Here is a 19,865-nt window from a genome sequence, read left to right on the forward strand (position 1 = left end):
AATGTCAACACTAGGGAGCCAGAGGCGGGAGGGTTATCCTTGGCTACCTAGGAAGTGGTGTCTAGCCTGTCTCAAAAAGAAAATTGTGAATGCAAGACACAGAGAAGCTAATGGGGATGATCACACAGGGGATATTACTATGCCCATCGGATTCTGAGAGTTTCATTGTGGTTGTGTGTGTGTGTGTGTGTGTGTGTGTGTGTATACCATGTGAGTACAGGAATCGGCTCTCTCCGCCCACCACATTGGTCATAGGGACAGAACTAAGGCCCTCAGACTTGGCAGCACAGGCCTTAGCCACTGAGATAGCCCTGGTCCATATCTTATTTTCCTTCTAGTTTTGTTTTTGGAGACTGGGTCTCTCTATGTAGCTTAGAACTAGCTATGTAGACCAGGCTGACCTCAAACTCACAGAGATCCGCCTGCCTCTGCCTCCAAGTGCTGGGATTAAAGGCCCATGTCACATACCCAACACTGTGTTTTATTTCTTAAACTATGTATTTTAGAAGTACATCTGGCAACACAAAACTCTGTTTGAAAAAGGATTCTAGTGAGAGACCATTATGCTGTAATTTGAAGGCAAAAATTATGTCCATCCATGGGATTCATCCCAGCACTTGAGAGACAGAGGCAAGTGGATCTCTGTGAGTTCGATGCCAGCCTGGCCTACAAAATGAGTTCCAGGACAGCCAGGGCTACACAGAGAAACCCTGTCTCCAAAAAAATTAAAAAAACAAAACTGAAATTATGTCCACCAATGGGATTTTAAAATTGCATTTCTTTATTTTATTAAAGGGGGCAGTGCACACCATGACGGTACACATGTAGAGATCAGAAGGCAAAATGCAGAAGTCAGTTTGCTTTCTCTTCCATGTAGGTCACAACTCGGGTTCTCAGGCCTGGCAGCAAGCGCCTCCACCCACTGAGCCATCCCATCTGGCTTCCATAATAAAAAATTTAGGGGCTTTTTTGTTTGTTTTTTTCGAGACAGGGTTTCTCTGTGTAGCCTTGGCTGTCCTGGCGCTCTGTAAACCAGGCTGGCCTAGAATTCACAGAAATCCACCTGCCTCTGCCTCCCAAGTGTTGGGATTAAAGGTGTGAGCCACCACTGTCAGCTAGAAGTTTAGGTTTCTATCTTTGCTTGTTAGGTTTCTATCTTTGTCTTGAACTCACAGAGATCCACCTCTGCCTCCCGAGTGCTGGGATTAAAGGCGTGTGCCACCAACCGCCCAGTTTGTTTGGGTTTCTTGAGACAAGAGCTCTGTGGTAGTTTAACAGAAAACAGCCCCCATAGGGAGTGGCACTATTAGGAGGTATAGCTTTGTTGGAGGAAGTGTGTCACTGTAGAGGTGGGTTTTGAGGTCTCCTATGCTCAAGCTATTCTGTGTGGCACAGAGTTGCTTCTTGCTGCCTGTGGATCAAGATGTAGAACTCTCAGCTCCTTCTCCAGCACCATGTCTGCCTGTACGCAGCCATGATAATGGACTGAACCTGTGAACACTAAGCCACCCCATTAAATGTTTTCCTTCACACGAGTTGTCATCGCCACGGTGTCCCTTCACAATAGAAATCTTTTTTTTTTTTTAAATATTTATTTATTATGTATACAATGTTCTGTCCGTGTGTATGTTTGCAGGCCAGAAGAGGGCACCAGACCTCATTACAGATGGTTGTGAGCCACCATGTGGTTGCTGGGAATAGAACTCAGGACCTTTGGAAGAGCAGGCAATGCTCTTAACCACTGAGCCATCTCTCCAGCCCTAGAAATCTTTTTTTTTAATATTTATTTATTTGTTTATTTATTTATTTATTCATTGTGTATACAATATTCTGTCTGTATGTCTGCAGGCCAGAAGAGGGCACCAGACCTTATTACAGATGGTTGTGAGCCACCATGTGGTTGCCGGGAATTGAACTCAGGACCTTTGGAAGAGCAGGTAGTGCTCTTAACCACTGAGCCATCTCTCCAGCCCCACACAATAGAAATCTTAACTCTCTTTGTAATCCTAGCTGTCCTCCAACTCACAGAAATCTCCTGCCTCAGCTTCCCAAGTGCTATAGTTACAGGTGTGCTCCACACCTGACCCACAATTGAAGTTTTTTAATATTTATTTATTTATTTGGTTTTTCGAGACAGGGTTTCTCTGTAGCTTTGGTGCCTGTCCCGGAACTAGCTCTTGTAGACCAGGCTGGCCTCAAACTCCCAGAGATTCGCCTGCCTCTGCCTCCAGAGTGCTGGGATTAAAGGCGTGCGCCACCACCGCCCGGCTTTAATTTTTATTTTTTAAATCTACTCGTTTTATTTTATGTGTGTTTTGCCTGCATGCAGATCTGGACCATACGTGTGCTTGGTACCCAAGGAGGCCAGAAGAGGGCGCTGGGGCTCCTGGAACTGGAGCTAAGCGTGGTTGTAAACTGCTTAAGTAGGTGCTGGGAACTGAACCCAGGTCCTCTGCATGAGCAACAAGGTCTCTAAGGCACTGTCCCCTCCCACAGTAGAATGTTAACATCATAATAAAGGAAGGCAGTGGAGGTGGGCTCTGTCAGCATTCCATCGCCATGGGGGAGGGGCTCACTGGCCCCGCCCTCCCTGAAGAGCTAGGACAACTAATAGCTGCTGGGGAGAGGCAGAGGCTTTCTTCAGGGGCACAGCCACTAGTCACCTCCAATGCACCTATAAATAACGCTAATAAATTCAATGAGTCACCAAAAGAGAAAAGGCCTGAAAGTGGAAGGGGGGCTACGTGGGAAGAGTAAGGGATCAGTGGGAAGGAGAGAGGGGCAACAGAGGGAGGGTTAGGGGTTGACTATGGTGAAAATACATGACACACATGCATGAGACCCATTACGGTGTATAATACATGCTAACTAAAAACAACGCAGCAGGGCGTGGTGACGCGCATCTTTGCTGCCAGCACCGGGGAAGCAGAGGTGGACCTACGTGAGTTTGAGGCCAGCTTGGGTCTACACTGAGAGTTTCAGGTCAGCTAGACAATATAGCAAGCATGGTCACTCTTCCTCCTTCCTGAACGGGGGGGGCGGGGGGGGACTGGCTGGCTGCTGCTTGCCCTAAAGCATCTGCGGATGCTCATCCATGGGAGGAGTGTGAGCATGGCTTCCAGTTTCTGCACGATCAAAGGAAAGCCTCAGGGCTCTACAAACATTTGTGGGCATGTGTTTACATGTTGCTACGCATGTGTCATGTGTGTGAGTGTACATGGAGGCCAGGGGCCAACGCTGCTGTCTCTTCACTCACTCTGCACCTTTGTTTCGAGAAGGGTCTCTCACTGACCTTGTAGCTCACTGACTTGGAGACAAGCTAGCCAGTGAGTCCAGGAGTCCCCAGCTCTGCTCCCTGAATGCTGGGATTACAGCTGTGTGTCACCATGTCCGGGTTTATGTGAGTACTAAGGATCCCAACTCAGTCCTTCTGTTTGCAACATGTACTGTTCCAAATGAGCCATTTCCCCATCCTCCTGAAACATTTATTAGAGAAAAATCTAAATTCCTTCTCGAGATGGCAGGCTGGAACTTTCTCTCTGTCCTTCCAGTCTCCAACCTTCCAGGGCCCAGTCCCCTACACTGCAGTGACATCCTGAGCCCAATACCTGGGACTCAGTCCCCTACACTGTGGTGGCACAGGCTAACAATTTAAGTACCACTGAATATCACTGTTTTGGCATTTTGACTATAATGTTAAGTTTCCAAAATAACCAATAAACAAGAAGTTATTCTAACAAACAGGGAACAGCATGGTCAGGAAGACGGCGGACATCCCTGCAAGAGCAGTCCTCTCGGCCATAGAAGATAAAGGGTCGGTGGTAAAGACAGCAGAGAGAAAAGTTCGCAATCTACCACAGAAGCCACGGTCTGCTAAGGCTAGAACCATGGCACAAACTCACGGTGGGGAAAGAAAATCACGGCTGCACATACCCCGGGAAGAAAGGTGAAGAAGTTGTACTTCTGGTTGTTGATGACATTTCGAGGGTATCGCTGGTCCCTCTTCTCAGGGTGTCCCAACCAGACAGTACGGGGCCTGGGCTCCCCTCCACCGCAGCATCTCAGCCACTCACAGCACCTACAGGAAAGAAAGTCCACAAAATCAGGGCCATGCCAACATTCTATCAAGGCCACGCCCATGTTATCAAGGCCATACTCACATCTAAGCCACACTCACATCTACCCACACATCTAAGTCACACCAAGGCCAAACCTGCACCATCACAGCCACACCCACACCCGTCCCACTCGCCTCATAATGCTTCTTCTTTATAGGGTCCTGGCCAGGGCAGGGCTGCAGCCACCCAACCTGGGATAACAACCAACCTCCAGTGACCTAAGATGCAGTGGTCCAAAGAGAAAGTGCTGTATCCCTGTGATAGTTACTGGGGAAGATTCAGGATCCCCACAGAAACAAGCCCCTGGGTGTGTCCATGAGGGAGTTTCTAGATGGGGTGAATGAAAGTGGGAAGAACCACCCTAAATCATGGGGACAGCAGCATCACAGGCTCCCAAACTGAACAGAAAGGAGAGATCCTGCAGACACCAGCACTCTCTGGTCTCTGCGTCCTGACTGTGGACACAGTGTGACCTGCTGCCTCACGCTGGTGGCGATGGCTTCCCCACCTTGATGGACTATAAGCTGAACACCAAGTCTTCCTCGTAAAGCAGCTTCATGAGGTATTTAATCACACCATCCAGAAACATAATTAATGCAATCCCAAAACCCAAAATTATTTCAAAAAAACATTCATTGAAAAATAAAAAAAAATTTAAGCTAAGAAACTTTATATACTTCAGGAAGAATGGTTTTTGTACATTTTACAGATGGGAACAGGGGGTGCAGAATGAAGACCATAAGCCAAGATAATGAGCAACAGCCAGCTCTGATCTTGACCTGTGAGGGTCCCTGCTCTATCAAGACTATTACATAAAGAACAGTGGGGATCTTCTCCCCATGCCAATTATTCTCTTTTTAGTAAACATTAAAGGCACAAGGCGGAAAGGCCATGTCTGTGTACCTAGAGAACCTGGAGATGGGCCAGTGGCCAGCTGCAAGAGCAAGGACCAGAGAAGCCACTCCCTGCCCAGCTCTTCCCAAAGCACTGGTCATCGGCACCAACCCTCCAGCACCCTGATCCTGGCTCCCAGTCACAAGCAAAGGAACACATGGGGCTCTACCACCAGCCCAGTAAAGCCACTGTGAAAAGCCACTTCACGAGAGCTTATAAATAGGGAACCTGACCATCACGAGCCCCCTAAGGCTACAGTGAAAGCCCCACATCCACGCTTGGGATGCTCACTCCACACTCCTGTATGCACAGGCTGGGAGGAGGAAATTCCCAGACTGCCAGCCCCTGCGATATCACCAAACAAAGTGAAACCAGCCAGATACAGCTGCTGTGACTCACATGATGCCGGTCCGCCGCGGACCCTCCTTTTCCCCTTCCTCCTGCAGGTCGGGTGTGGGTGGGATGCTCAGGGGTCAGAGCTAAGCCCATGGGGTCCATGTGTAGCAGGACCCCAAAGCAGAGCCAGCCGGCCAGCTGCCTGCTCAGAAGCTCAAAATTTCCATGATGAAACACAATGCTCTTTCTTAAAAATAGCATCCTCATTCCAGTAAACTCAGCTGGGTGGAGCATGCTGGGATACAGACAGGTGCCACAGCCAGTAACCGCCGCAAGCCACTAGGTTGTTCTAGGGCCAGAAGCCATACAAGAAGCCCTGGGAACTCTACATTCTTCACACCCTAGCCTGCTCGCAGGGACAGTCACCGCGCTGGCCGTGAGGTGGCACGAGCAAAAGCTGTGTGACCTGAGTGCTAGAAACAAGGCAGGAGGAGACTAGGAAGAGCCGGAGGGATGGACTGGGGAGGGAGGAGATTCCGCTTACAGGCAGCAGACTACTTCACATGTAGAATTCCTGGTAATTCTCCCTCTCCCACAATCCTTCATATCGTATGTAAGAGCTGGAGAGGCGCCTAAGAGAACGAAAGCATTTTCTACACGACGACCTCAGTTCAGTTCCCAGAGCCCACGGCGAGCTTCCTCCTGAGAGCTGCCCTCAGACCTCTACATTCAGGCCACACTCATACAAACAAATAATAAAATAAACAGGTAAATCAGTAGAAAATACCTGTGGCTCTGTTTCTGTTTTCCTTGGTTTGTGTATGTGTGCTGGACTCATGATCAGTTTTGCTGCCCAGGCTTGACCTGAACTCATGACCCTCCTGCCTCAGCCCACACGTCGCTTTTGTCCTTGTTAATTCATTTGTGACAGGGTCTCATGCATCCTACGATGGCTTCAGACTCACTACATAACTGAGAATGGCAATAAGCTTCTGATCCTCCTGCCTCCGGCTTCCAAGTGCTTGAGATGATTAACGTGTGCCACCACCCCCAGTCTATGTTGTACTGCCGATCCAATGTGGGGCCTCATGGCTACACAAGAACTCCCTGGACAATGCTACATCCCAGCCCTGCTGGGGTGCTCTTTAAACCCAAGGGAAAGCCACCTGACAAACCACAACCACAACAAAAATTTTTTTCAAGACAGGGTTTCTCTGTTTAACAGTCCTGGCTGTTCTGGAACTCAGTTTGCAGACCAGGCTGGCCTTGAACTCAGGGATCTGCCTGCCCTCGCCTCCTGAGTGCTGGGATTAAAGGCAAGGACCACTACCACCAGGCAAAAATAAATAAATAAGTAAATAAATAAATAATAACAAACAAAACCTTCTATTCCACATTCTAGATAGACTAGCAGATGGGAGCCTTTTAAGAATGAGAAGCTGGCCAGGTGGTGATAGCACATGGCTTTAATCCCAGCACTTGGGAAACAAAGACAGGTGGATCTCTGTGAGTTTGAGGTCAGCCTGGTTGGTCTACAAAGGGAGTTCCAGGACAGGTTCCAAAGCTACAGAGAAACCCTGTCTCAGAAAAAAACAAAAACAACAACAAAAAAAAAAACAAGAAGCTGAAGGATAGACACAATTCCACAGCGCCTGGGTCCTATGAGCGGAGTAAGGTTTCAAGGCAAACACACCCAAGTGCCAACTCCAGCCCAGGTAGACAATAATGGTGTGGCTTTGGGCTCCCATCTCTGATTCCAGCTGGCCTTTGTTAAAGAGAAGTCCTGTCATGCTTAAGAATTTGGAGTTATGTCCATGGTATAGGAGAGTACTTAGCACATAACAGGAATTCAATTAGTCATAAGTTTTCCTTGTTGTGTGTTTGTTTGCTGGAAACAGGATCACTATGTAGCCCTGGCTGGTCTAGACTTACTATGTAGACCAGGCTGGCCTCAAACTCACAGAAATCCCCCTGCCTCTGCCTCCTGAGTGTCTGGACTAAAGCTCTGCACTACCAGGTCTGACTATGGAAAGTCTTTCTTCCTGAGACTTATGTTACATGTGTGCATTTTCTGTTTACCTACATGTATGTAAAAGCACTGTATGTGTGTGTGTGTGTGTGTGTGTGTGTGTGTGTGTGTGTGTGTGTGTGTGTACCTGATGCCAGCAAAAGCCAGAGAGGGCCCTGGATCCCCTAGAAGGAAGGTTACAAGTGCTTGTGAACTGTCGTGTGGTTGCTGGGAATCAACTCAGACCCTCAAGAGCAACCAGTGCTCTAAACCTCTGGGCCTTCCTTCTCTCGAGGCCGAATATCTTATAGCTATGCTTCACAACTGAAAAAAAAATTTTAATAAAACAACTTTGTCATTTTCTGAAAACAGCTTTCAACCAGATTAAAACGTAAAGCCAGCAACCAGCAAGACAGGTCAGCAGGTAAAAAGCAGCAGTTGAAGCTGAAGCTGAAAACCTTGGAAGCCACCAGGGAGGAAGGACTGACTCCCAAAGGTGGTGCTCCAGCCTGCACATGCACGCCATGGCACAAACATCATCATCACCATAACAGTAAAATTTAGGGACTAGAGAGATGGTCCAGCTGTTAGAAGTGTGTGCTTTTCTCACAGAAGACCCAAGTTCAGTTCCCAGAACACTGGACAGCTCATGATGGCCTCTGACTCAGCTCCAGGGGTTCACTGCCTTTTTCTGGTCTCCTCCTGAATCAGTGGTCTCTTTCTCTTCCTCCCTCCCTCCAACACACACGCGCATGCAGACCTATTTAAAAAATAAAGCTGGGCCAGGCAGTGGTGGCGCACACCTTTAATCCCAGCACTCGAGAGGCAGAGACAGGCGGATCTCTGTGAGTTTGAGGCCAGCCTGGTCTACAGAGCGAGTTTCAGAACAGACTCCAAAGCTACTAAGAAACTCTGTCTTGAAAAACAAAAAAGAATAAAAGCTGAGCCAGGCAGGGTAGTGCACATCTTTAATCCCAGCACTTGGGAGGCAGAGGCAAAAGAATCTCTGAGTTTGAGGCCAGCCTGGTCTACACAGCAGGTTCCAGGCCAGTCAAGGCTACATAGAGACCTTGTCATAAAACAAAACAAAAGGTCATCCTGCTGTGGGGCTGGGGGTGCGACCCAATGGCAGAGCACCATCCAGTGTATGCAAGACAGGAGTTCTAAGCTCAGAACAGCAAGGAAACTGTATGTGCATCTATATATTTATATGTATATGCAAAAATATATGTGGTTCTTAGCAAATGATCAGTGTTTTCTAAAATAACACAGAAGCAGAGTAACGAGGGCTGATAGGAGCATTAAACCACAGTGCACACACACATCTGTACATTTGTGTGAACTCGCAGCTAGTCAATGTTTATCATATAAAAATAAGTGATTTATTTTAAAAATGAATTAATTTAAAAATAAATAAGAGCCAGGCGATGGTGGCGCACGCCTTTAATCCCAGCACTCGGGAGGCAGAGGCAGGCGGATCTCTGTGAGTTCGAGACCAGCCTGGTCTACAGAGCTAGTTCCAGGACAGGCTCCAAAGCCACAGAGAAACCCTGTCTTGAAAAACCAAAAAAATAAATAAATAAAAATAAATAAGAAGCTGGGGGCATCTCAGTGGCAGAGCTCTTGCATGACATGTATGGGTTTCTAGGTCCTGTTCTTTTTTTTTCAGAGTGAGGTTGGGTATTTATTTAGTGGGTTATGGAGGGGAAAGGGAGAAGGGGAGAACAGAGAGGGGGGAGAGAGTGAGAAGGGGGAAAGGGGAGAAGTGGAGAGACAGAAGCTGCATCTTCAAGAGGGAGACAAAAAAGGGCTAGGTTCTGTTCTTAACATTGCAAAATAAATCTCACCATAGGCTCCCAGTCATTCACTCCCACCATGACGGGTACCAAGTACATCTGTCCTGTCTGTATTGATGATTAACTTGCCCCGGGCATTGAGCAGTCCCTCCTGCCTGTACTTCCCCCTTGATCTAGGCCATTTGGTCATAGGTTGTATACTGCCCACAACCAGTACTAGGCACAACGGAAACCTAGAAAGTGCCAGCAACAAGCTGGGCAGTGGTGGCGCATGTTCCAGGACAGGCTCCAAAGCCACAAGAAACCCTGTCTCGAAAAACAAAAACAAACAACAACAAAAAAAAGAAAGTGCCAGCAACAGCCAAGGGTGGCAGGGCAAGCCCGCCTCCCAGCAGACGGGCAGTAGAGTCAAGAGAATCAAGAGTTCAAGGCTAGCCTAGGCAACAGAGTAAGTTCAAGGCTAGTCGAGACCCTGCCTCAAAACAAAACAACAAAAAAGAAATCCATTTACCATGAATACCAAAGCCGTCAACAAAAACATAGTCTAAAGCGGGCGGTGGTGGCACACGTCAGGCCAGCAGGGTCTACAGAGTGAGTTCCAGGACAGCCAAGGCTACACAGAAAAATCGTATCTCAAAAAAACATTTTAAAAAAGCATAGTCTGCCGGGCGGTGGTGGCACACTCCTTTAATCCCAGCACTCAGAGGCAGAGGCAGAGGCAGGCGGATCTCTGTGAGTTCGAGACCAGCCTGGTCTACAAGAGCTAGTTCCAGGACAGGCTCCAAAACCACAGAGAAACCCTGTCTCGAGAAAAAAAAAAAAAAGCATAGTCTATAAATTTAGAATATGCACGCTCCATGCATACTGATGAACCCTCCAGCCTTTAAGCCACTGTACACAGCTTCCAGCCAATCCTTCTTGCCCATGAGAAACTATTTCCCATAAAATCTAAAATGGGAAGGACAAAGATAGGCTATGGTCCAGAGCTTTGCCATGCCACCCCACTTCAAAGCACCACCTCCAAGCTCCCAAACTGGCAGCTTCGGAAGGAACCTAAGGATAGGGGCTGGGCACACACCAGGCTCCCCGCAGCGGTCCTGACCCACCAGCACCCACCTCCCCCACAGTATAATACTACTCCTATATATCCACGGTGCCAAGTGTCAAGGTCCACGAATGACACACACAATCACCCATTCCTTCTTCACAGCTACGAGCAGCTGCTTGTAATACCAGTCCAGGAAAGCTGAGGCAGGAGGATCACTGCACGTTCATGGGGAAATCATGTCTCAAAAACACACAGAACAGCCAGTGTGGTGACACAAGCCTTTAATCCTAACACCCAGGAGGCAGAGGCAGGGGGATCTCTGTGAGTTCCAGGCCAGCTAGAGCTACATGATAATAGTGAGACCAAGTCTCAGAAAACCAAACAGGCTGGAGAGAGGCTCGCGCAGTTGTTAGGGACCAGAGTTCAGTGACTAACAGCAGCACTGTCAGACTGCCCCAGCCTTCTGCAGCTCCAGCCTCTCGGGATCTGACACACCCTCATGCCCTCCCTGGACACCAAGCATGCAGTACACATGCGTACATGAAGGAGAAACACTCACATGCAAATAAAAACAAGTAAAATCCTTTTTGTTTTTTTGTAAAATAAAACTCCCAACAACAACAAGTCCTAGAGGTGTAAACTCAGCCACTTCTCAGAGAGGCACTCACTTGTTCCAGGTCATGGAATAAACAGCGTGGCCCAAACTGAACCACACAGTCCTGTTTGAAAGCGTGGTCTCTGAAGACAGCTGGGCCTTGGGAAATGGCCAGCTCACAATGAATTTTCCTCCTCCTTCTGCTGCTCCCATGGAGACCAGCAGCAAGCCACAGTCACAGCGCTGTGGTGCCATGGGCGGGGCCCTGGCACAGAGAAGCCTTCGCAAGGCCATAGGAAAGGTCGCCCAAGCCCTGCAGTCAGGTACTTGCATGCATGCCCATAACCCCAGCACCGGGAGGCTGAGGCAGGAGGATCAGAGTTCAAGGTCATCTTTGGCTGCTTGCTACCTTCCAAAACAATATAAAGGCCACAGAAATGCTACACCTAATCCCAGGGAGGCTGCACCCAGGAGTCAGGCCAGACAGGACTTGGCCAGGTCAGTGTGCAGGCACCTTCAGCAAGCAGAAGGCTATCACTGGCACTGCCAGGGACACTGGCCCCTGTCTTCCAACTATGCGACAATCTCCCCTTCCAGTCAAGCCAGACATAACCACACTCAGCCCTTTTATCCAAACCAGCTTGTGGTGACAAACTGTCACCCAATACCTCCATCCCTGATGGAGACTTTGGGACCAGCCTAGGCTACACAGTGGAACCCTATCTCAAAAAGATCAGACAAAGCTTGGTTGTACTCATTCAACTAACACATACTGAACGGTTGATCAGTCAGTCTTCTAAGGTCAACCAGCCACAAGTTAAGGTCGCCCAACAGGTCTACAGTGCATTCACATCAATGGCAGCTCAAACACGGGGAAATTCAAGCTTTTGCAGAACCTTCCAGAAACCCACATAAAATACGGACAGATCCGCTTGTCCAAAGACAAGGTTCTCTGAGATGGATTAGCAAGTAGAGGCATTTCCACGAAGCCTGACACTTGTGCAGTCCCAGAACCCGTGAAGGTAGAAAGAGAGAACCAATACCACAAAGCTGCCCCCTGACCTCCACATGAGCACTGTGGTACATATCCTCTCTGCCTCCACAACAACAATAATAACATTTTTATCTATTTATTTAGATAAGGTCTCACTATGAAGTCTGGGTTGGCCTTGAACTCAGAGATCTGCCTGCCTCTGTCTTCCGAGTATCAGAATTAAAGGCATGTACCACCACACCTAACATATTTAATATATACATACATACATACATAGTCTGTTTTTGAGACAGGGTTTCTCTGTAGCTTTGGAGCCTATCCTGGAACTTGCTTTGTAGACCAGGCTAGCCTTGAACTCACAGAGATCCACCTGCCTCTGCCTCCCGAGTGCTGGGATTAAAGACATATACTACTGTTGGAGGAAGGCCACTTGTTTGTTCCTGGCTGCTCAGTCCTGAAATAACCACACAGAAACTATATTATTTAAATCACTGCTTGGCCCATTAGCTTTAGCTTCTTATTGGCTAACTCTTTTTTTTTTTTTTTTTTTTGGTTTTTCGAGACAGGGTTTCTCTGTAGCTTTGGAGCCTGTCCTGGAACTAGCTCTTGTAGACCAGGCTGGTCTCAAACCCACAGAGATCCGCCTGCCTCTGCCTCCCAAGTGCTGGGATTAAAGGTGTGCGCCACCACCGCCCGGCTGGCTAACTCTTACTACTTTATTTAACCCATTTCTATTCATCTGTGCATCACCACGTGGTAGGCAAGGTTCTGGTATGTCTGTTCCTAGCAGTGGCTACATGGCGTCTCTCTGACTCAGCCTTCTTTCTCCCAGCATTCAGTTTAGTTTCTCCCCGCCCCCCCCCCCCCGTCCCCCATAGCTCTACTCTACCCTATCACAGGCCAAGGCAGATTCTTTATTCATTAATGGTAATCACAGCATACAGAGGGGAATCCCACATTATATCACCACCACCCAGGTCATATATTTGGTTTTTATTTAATTTAAAAAATATATAAAGGAAGCCAGACAGTGGTGGCACCCCCTTAAATCCCAGCACTCAGGAGGCAGAGGCAGGCAGATCTCTGTGCGTTCAAGGCCAGCCTGGTCTCCAGAATGAGTTCCAGGACAGTCAGGGCTACACAGAGAGAAATCCCTGTCTCAAAAAATCAAAAACAATAACAAAAATACATAAAGGAAAGTTTATCAAGATATCTTCAACATAACAACTATAATTTACAACTCAGCAGTGGTGGTGCAGGCCATTAATCCCAGTATTCAGGAGGCAGACACAGGCAGATCTCTATGAGTTCAAGGCCACCCTGGTCTGCAGGGCAAGTTCCAGGACATTCAGGGCTACAGAGAGAAACCCTGTCTCAAACAAACAAACAAACAAACAAACACTATAACTTACAATAGTAAAAATGAGTTGCACTAATAAACACACTGACACACTGACTAGCCACGCCCTAAAGACTCCCACTGGAGGGAAACAACAGCGCTGACAGTGGTGACTGAGCACAGCCTCGGCGCACAGCTGCCACAAGTCCAGTCCTCCACAGAACACACAAGTGCACTCGCTTGTGTGCACGCACAGATTTTTTAAAGGTTGAGCTTTACATGGCTCTAATGAGCTGGAGCACTGGCATGGCATATGCCAAAGCCCTGGATTCCGACCTGAGCAACTCACAGTGATAATAATTTAGCTATGACATCACTAATTTTTCCATAATAGATATTATCACTTTAGTAAGAAAAAAAAGTTACTATTTAAAAATCCCACTGGGAGGCTATGAGGTGACCCACAGCTGTAACCTAAGAACCTGTGAGATGAGGACGAGGTGAGGCCAGCCTGGGCTACATGAAGCCCTGCTTTAAAGCACACACACTACTTGGGGTCAGGGAGTTGGGGGTTCTCAGTACAGTTCTGAGGTGTAGTGTAGATCTTCAAGATCCCACAGCTCCTCTGTGGCTTCACCACGCAGGGCTTTCTCTCTCTTTCTTATCAAGGCCCTGGTCCCACAGACTCTCTCCCTAACACCCACTGCTACTCAGGAGGGACATCCCTGACTATGTTCCGAAGGCTCAGCATTGGGTAAGAACTGCTGGCAATCTCGGTTATGCCATAGCTGTGAAACGGCAACTGGGATCGCCAGGGGGGCACCTCAGCCATCAGGCAGATGTGGACTCAGTCTGCGATCTGTGACACAGGCCTCTGAGAAGATGCTGGCAACCTGCCTGGATGCCTGGAAACAAGGGCTATAGGATGGGGGTGGGGTGGCGGGTAGGGAAATAAGGAAGAAAGGAAAGGGGGAGAGGAGAAAGGAAATAGGGTGGGTGGGAAGCCTGGGCGGCTGGCTGCAGGACACAGCGCTGGGAGACCTCAGGCTGGTTCTCTGAGCACTGCAAGCCTCATTTTCCTGGGGCACCGAGCAGCAGGACCACATACATGTGAGTCCCTGGACAAGCCTTACAGGCAACCTAGGACTGGGGTGCCAACACCAAGACGCCAAGTCCATCCCAGGCTTCCCCAGCCACGGGATGTGTCCCGGTGCACACAAGCTGCTGCCTCCAGGAGCCTGCCTCTGGTGTCCCCAGCGCTGGTGCAGGCAGCCATGGAATCGGTGTGCAGTAAATATTTACGGAGCGCATGAATGCATGAGTCACGGGACTATTTTTACACTAGTGCTATGCTATAAATTTCAGTTGGCTTTCGGGTGAATGTGCAGAAGGAATAGACTGGAACACCTTGGCTGGCCTTCTTTGCGATGGCGTACAGAACCAGGGAGAACTGGGCTGGTCTGCCTTTCCTTCTCCTCAATACTTCCCCCATTTTGTCTCGGCTGTCACTGTGCTTTGGACCATAGAGTTCAGAACCACAGCTGTAACCAACCTGAGAAAATGCAAAATTCTGCTTCCAAAATCCAGAATCACTGGCATTTTGTTTGTTTGTTTTCTTTTCTTTTCTGTCCCTGGGGCTGGAACTCGAGTTTGGTTCTTGGCTAAGCACATGCTCTACCACTGAGCCATGCCTCTACAATGCCGTTCAAATGTTATTTGTGCCAGGCATGATGCATGTACGTAACCCCAGCCATGTGAGGCAGAGGCAGGAGGACTGCTGTAAGTTTGAGGCCAGCCAGGGCTACGCAGTGAGACACTGTCTTAAAAGCAAAGAAAAAAAAAAGGCATTTGCTGCAGGGTATGGTGGCTCATGTCTGTAATCTCCAATACTCTGGACGCTGAGGCAGGAGGATTACCATAATTACATATCCAGCCTGGAAAATGGAATAAGACCCTGTCTTGTAATCAAACCTGAAATGCGGCTTCATCACCAGCCACCATGGGCAGCCCCTGCCACCCATCTCTCTCTATTTCAATTGTATTATGTTTGTTGCTATTGTTACCTGAGTTTGGTGCATTTGTTTATTTATTTGTGATATTGGACTCCAGTCTCTCCCACATGCTAGGGAGGCAAGTGCTACTCCAATACTCCACTGTGTATGAAGAGGCATGTATGCAGTATGTGATATGAGTATGTTTGCTGCTGTTTTGTTCCTGAAACAGGGTCTTACTATGTAAATTTGGCTGGCCTTAAACTCATAGAGAGCAACTGCTTCTGCTTCCCAAGTGCTGAGATTATGACTGTTTTCTCTGTTTTTGTTTTTTGAGACAGGGTTTGTGTGTGTGTGTGTGTGTGTGTGTGTGTGTGTGTGTGTGTGGCCCTGTCTGTCTTAGAACTCACTCTGCAGACCAGACTGGCCTTGAGCTCAGAGATCCACCCGTTTCTGCCTCCCTAGTACTGGGACCACAGGTGTGTGCCACTACTGCCCAGCTATTTTTTGTTTTGTTTTGTTTTGTTTTTTTAATTTAAAGACTGAGCCAAGCATGGTGGCACACACCTTTAATTCCAGCACTTGGGAGACAGAGGCAGATGCATCTCTGTGAGTTCGAGGCCAGCCTGGTCTACAAGGCAAGTTTCAGAACATCTAGGGCTATACAAAAAAAAAAAAAAAAAAAAAAAAAAACCTGCCTCAAAACAAAGCAAAACAAAATTTAAACATTGATTATATAAAAGCTCAAGTATGCCACATGGTGGTGGAACAGGTAGGTGATACCTCTGAATCTGAGGCTAGCCTGTTTTACAGAGCGAATTCCCAGGACAGCTAGGGCTACACAGAGAAAACCTGCCTTGAAAAACAAAATAAAACAAAAACAAACATCTAAAGTGTATTCCAAGTCAATTTTTTTTTAAAGGGTGAGAATAAGGGCTGAAGAAATGCTCAAAAGTTAAAATCACTGGCTGCTCTTCTAAGTGCTATGGGACAATGGTCTTATACCCTGTAAAGATTTGTTACTTGTATTGTTTTAATAAAACGCTGATTGGTCAGTAGCCAGGCAGGAAGTATTGGCAGGGCAACAAGAACAGGAGACTTCTGGGAAGAGGAAAGGCTAAGTTTGCAGTCACCAGCCAGACCAAGAGGAAGCAAGATGAGAATGCCTCACTGATAAAGGTACCAAGCCACATGGTTAACAAAGACAAGAATTATGGGCTAATTTAAGATAAAAGAGTTAATAAGAAGCCGGGTGGTGGGCTGGAGAGATGGCTCAGTGGTTAAGAGCATTGCCTGCTCTTCCAATGGTCCTGAGTTCAATTCCCGGCAACCACATGGTGGCTCACAACCATCTGTAAAGAGGTCTGGTGCCCTCTTCTGGCCTGCAGGCATACACACAGACAGAATATTGTATACATAAAAAAATAAATAAAATAAATATAAGAAGCTGGGTGGTTGGTGGCGCACGCCTTTAATCCCAGCACTTGGGAGGCAGAGGCAGGCGGATCTCTGTGAGTTCGAGACCAGCCTGGTCTACAAGAGCTAGTTCCAGGACAGGCTCCAAAACCACAGAGAAACCCTGTCTCGAAAAACCAAAAAAAAAAAAAAGAGTTAATAAGAAAGCCTGAGCTAATAGAACAATCAGTTTATAATTAATGTAGGCCTCTGTGTGTTTCTTTGAGACTGAATGACTGTGGCACCAGGAGGGAAAAAAAACCTCTGTCAACAAAATGGAGGGCTGGAGAGATGGCTCAGAGGAGGGCTGGAGAGATGGCTCAGAGGATAAGAGCATTGCCTGTTCTTCCAAAGGTCCTGAGTTCAATTCCCAGCAACCACATGGTGGCTCACAACCATCTGTAATGAGGTCTGGTGCCCTCTTCTGGCCTGCAGGCATACACACAGACAAAATATTGTATACATAATAAATAAATAAATATTTTAAAAAAACCCACAAAATGGAACCCCACCTTGGGCGCCAATCTGTTTAGGGAGGCTGCTTGTCTGTTTCCTATCCACCCAGACTCCTGAAATGATCACACAGAAACTATATTATTATGATGATGATTAATTATGATTATGATTATTTTGGTTTTTTTCGAGACAAGGTTTCTCTGTAGCTTCGGTGCCTGTCCTGCAACTGGCTCTTGTAGACCAGGCTAGCCTCGAACTCACAGAGATCCACCTGCCTCTGCCTCCCAAGTGCTAGAATTAAAGGTGTGCATCACCACCGCCCAGCTTGGAAACTATATTATTTAAATCACTGCTTGGCCAATCACTTAAGCATATTGGTAGCTAGCTCTTATATCTTTGATTAACCCATTTCTATTATTTTATGAGGCTTGTGGCCTACCAGCAAGGTTCCAGCTGGCAGCTGGCATCTGTCCCCTCTGGTGGCTACATGGCATCTCTCTGACTCCACCTTATTTCTCCCAGCATTCAGTTTAGTTTTCCCCACCTAGCTTTATTCTGTCCTATCACAGGCCAATGCAATTTCTATATTCATTAACCAATAAAAGCAACACATAGACAGAAGGACTTCCCACATCAAAGACCAGGGATCAGTTTGTAGCACCCACATTGTAGCACCCGCATCCATATCCCAGCTGCCTGGACACAAATAATCACACAGAAACTATATTAATTACAACACTGTTTGGCCAATAGCTTAGGGATATTTCTAGCTAACTCTTGCATCTTGAATTAACCCATTTCTACTAATGTGTGTGCCATTACAAGGCTGTGGCCTCCTGGTAAAGTTCTGGCATGTCGTTCTCCTTCAGCAACTACATGGTGTCTCCCTGATTCCGCCTGCTCTCTCTGTCTCTTCCAGCCTGGCTATATTCTGCCCTGCTATTGGCTGAAGCAGCTTTTTGTTGACCAATGGTAGTAAAACATATTCATAGTGTACAGAGCGGAATCCCCCATCACCACATGATGGCTTATAACCATCTATAACTTCATTTCCAAGGGGATCTGCCTTCTTCCTCTGGCCTTGTAAGTACTACACACATGTGGTACACAGACATACATGTAAGACACTCAGAACATAAAGTAGCTTCATCAATTAAAAAATAAAAATCAGGTTGAGAATAAACATTTAAAAATTCTATACTTTCTCTTTCATTAGCATAAACATCACTCATGGGGTCCAGATCAATACTAAGTCTGAAAACAGACACCACTTCTGGAGAAGGTGGAACTGTTAATGTGACCAAGTCAGCCTAGGTGGCACTGAGAGTCTCTAGCCTGAACTGAGGGTGTGGTTTTGTCAGAAGAGTGACCCAGCATGCTCAAGGACTTAGGTTCCAACTCCAGCACCAGAAAGGTGGCATAGGTCTATAATTCCAGCCCCCAGGAGATTGAAGCAGTATGACCAGAAGTCCATTACTGTTGTGGAGTGACCTTTTATACACTGTGAAGATGTGCTGCTCTCATTGGTTTAATAAAGACCTAAATGACCAACAGTTAGGCAAGAAGAAGTTAGATGGAACTTGAGGACAGGGAGACAGTGCTGGGATGAAGATGGGCAGAGTTGCCAGGAGACTCGGAGAGAAACAAGATGAGCATGTAAGGCTGAGAAAAGATAAGAAATATGGGTTAAGCTGTAAGAGCTAGTCAGTAGTAAGCCTAAGCAATCAGCTGAGCATTTATTACTAGTAAGCCTCTGTGTGGTTAGTTGGGAGCTGCTGGTGGACAGAAAACTTATGTTTACACGTTACATGTCTTACTTTTTCATATTATATTACGTGGGATGGAGAAAGGGACACGGTACCATTAAGGGGGGTGGTCGGAGGGCAACCTGAGGAAGTCAGTTCTCTCCACCCATCATAAGGGTCCTGGGGATCAAACTCAAAACAATCAGGCTTGGCAGCAAGCCCTTTCACCTGCTGAGCCATCTCACTAGCCCCTGCAACATACTTATAGGAAGCTCTTAAAGCTGGACTGAACTCAGCATCCGTTTAAAATAAAGTTTTATTAATAACAGTGAGGTAGAACTTCTGCCAACATTGCAGCTAGTAGTTCCTATGTGACTTTTCTGTGTTGTAAGAAAGAATCGTAAATTTAGACATTAAATGATAAGTGTGTTTTGCTCAATTCTGAAGGCCATGAATCTAAGATCAAATCACTTCTTTGATAGCCTTCCAAATATGGTCACATTCTAAGTTAGGGTTTCTATTTGAGAACATGGAGATGAAGAATACAATATAGCCCACACCACTTCTCAGTACACCCTACTAACAGCTCAACACACCCTGGAGCCAGACCCGTAGCCACAGAACTGTCGTCCCAGCTACTCAGGAGGCTGAAGCAGAAGGATCACAAGTTCAAAGTCAGCCTCTTCTACAAACTGAACTTAAGGCAAGCCTAGACAATCCAGAGACTCTGTGTTAAAATAAAAGTAAGAAGCCTGGGGCCAGGCAGTGGTGGCGCACACCTTTAGTCCCAGTACTTGGGAGACAGAGGCAGGCAGATCTCTAAGTTCAGGGAAAGCCTGGTCTATAGAGTGAGTTCCAGAACAGCCAGGGCTACACAGAGAAACCCTGTCTCAAAAAACAAAAACAAACAAACAAAAAACCAAAAAAAAAAAAAAAAGACAGAAGAAGAGGCATGGGGGTGCAGTTTAGAGGCACAGAGTTGGCCTATGTGGATCAGGTGCTAAATTCAATGCCTAACACTGTAACAACAGAGCAAAATAAAGTCCTTCCGATTCTAAATTAAAAGGCTGATCTCACTGTGGAAAACAAT

The 19,865-nt window shown here is 47.1% G+C and overlaps 1 protein-coding gene across 4 annotated transcripts in view; it reads right to left on the reverse strand.

Moving 5' to 3' along the window:
• Atp9a (ATPase phospholipid transporting 9A (putative)) overlaps nt 1–19,865 on the reverse strand; it is a 105,180-nt gene that overhangs the window by 73,458 nt on the left and 11,857 nt on the right. For 3 of the 4 annotated variants that reach the window (XM_075963164.1, XM_075963162.1, XM_075963163.1), the window contains exon 2: nt 3,934–4,078. In XM_075963164.1, the coding sequence (XP_075819279.1) occupies nt 3,934–4,078 (145 nt within the window). Of the gene's footprint in view, nt 1–3,933; nt 4,079–5,411; nt 5,869–19,865 lie in introns of those variants that run through there. The other variant, XM_075963165.1, reaches the window with a different exon arrangement.

This window comes from Microtus pennsylvanicus, chromosome 2, assembly GCF_037038515.1.
Source record: "Microtus pennsylvanicus isolate mMicPen1 chromosome 2, mMicPen1.hap1, whole genome shotgun sequence".
Classification (NCBI taxonomy): Eukaryota; Metazoa; Chordata; class Mammalia; order Rodentia; family Cricetidae; genus Microtus; species Microtus pennsylvanicus.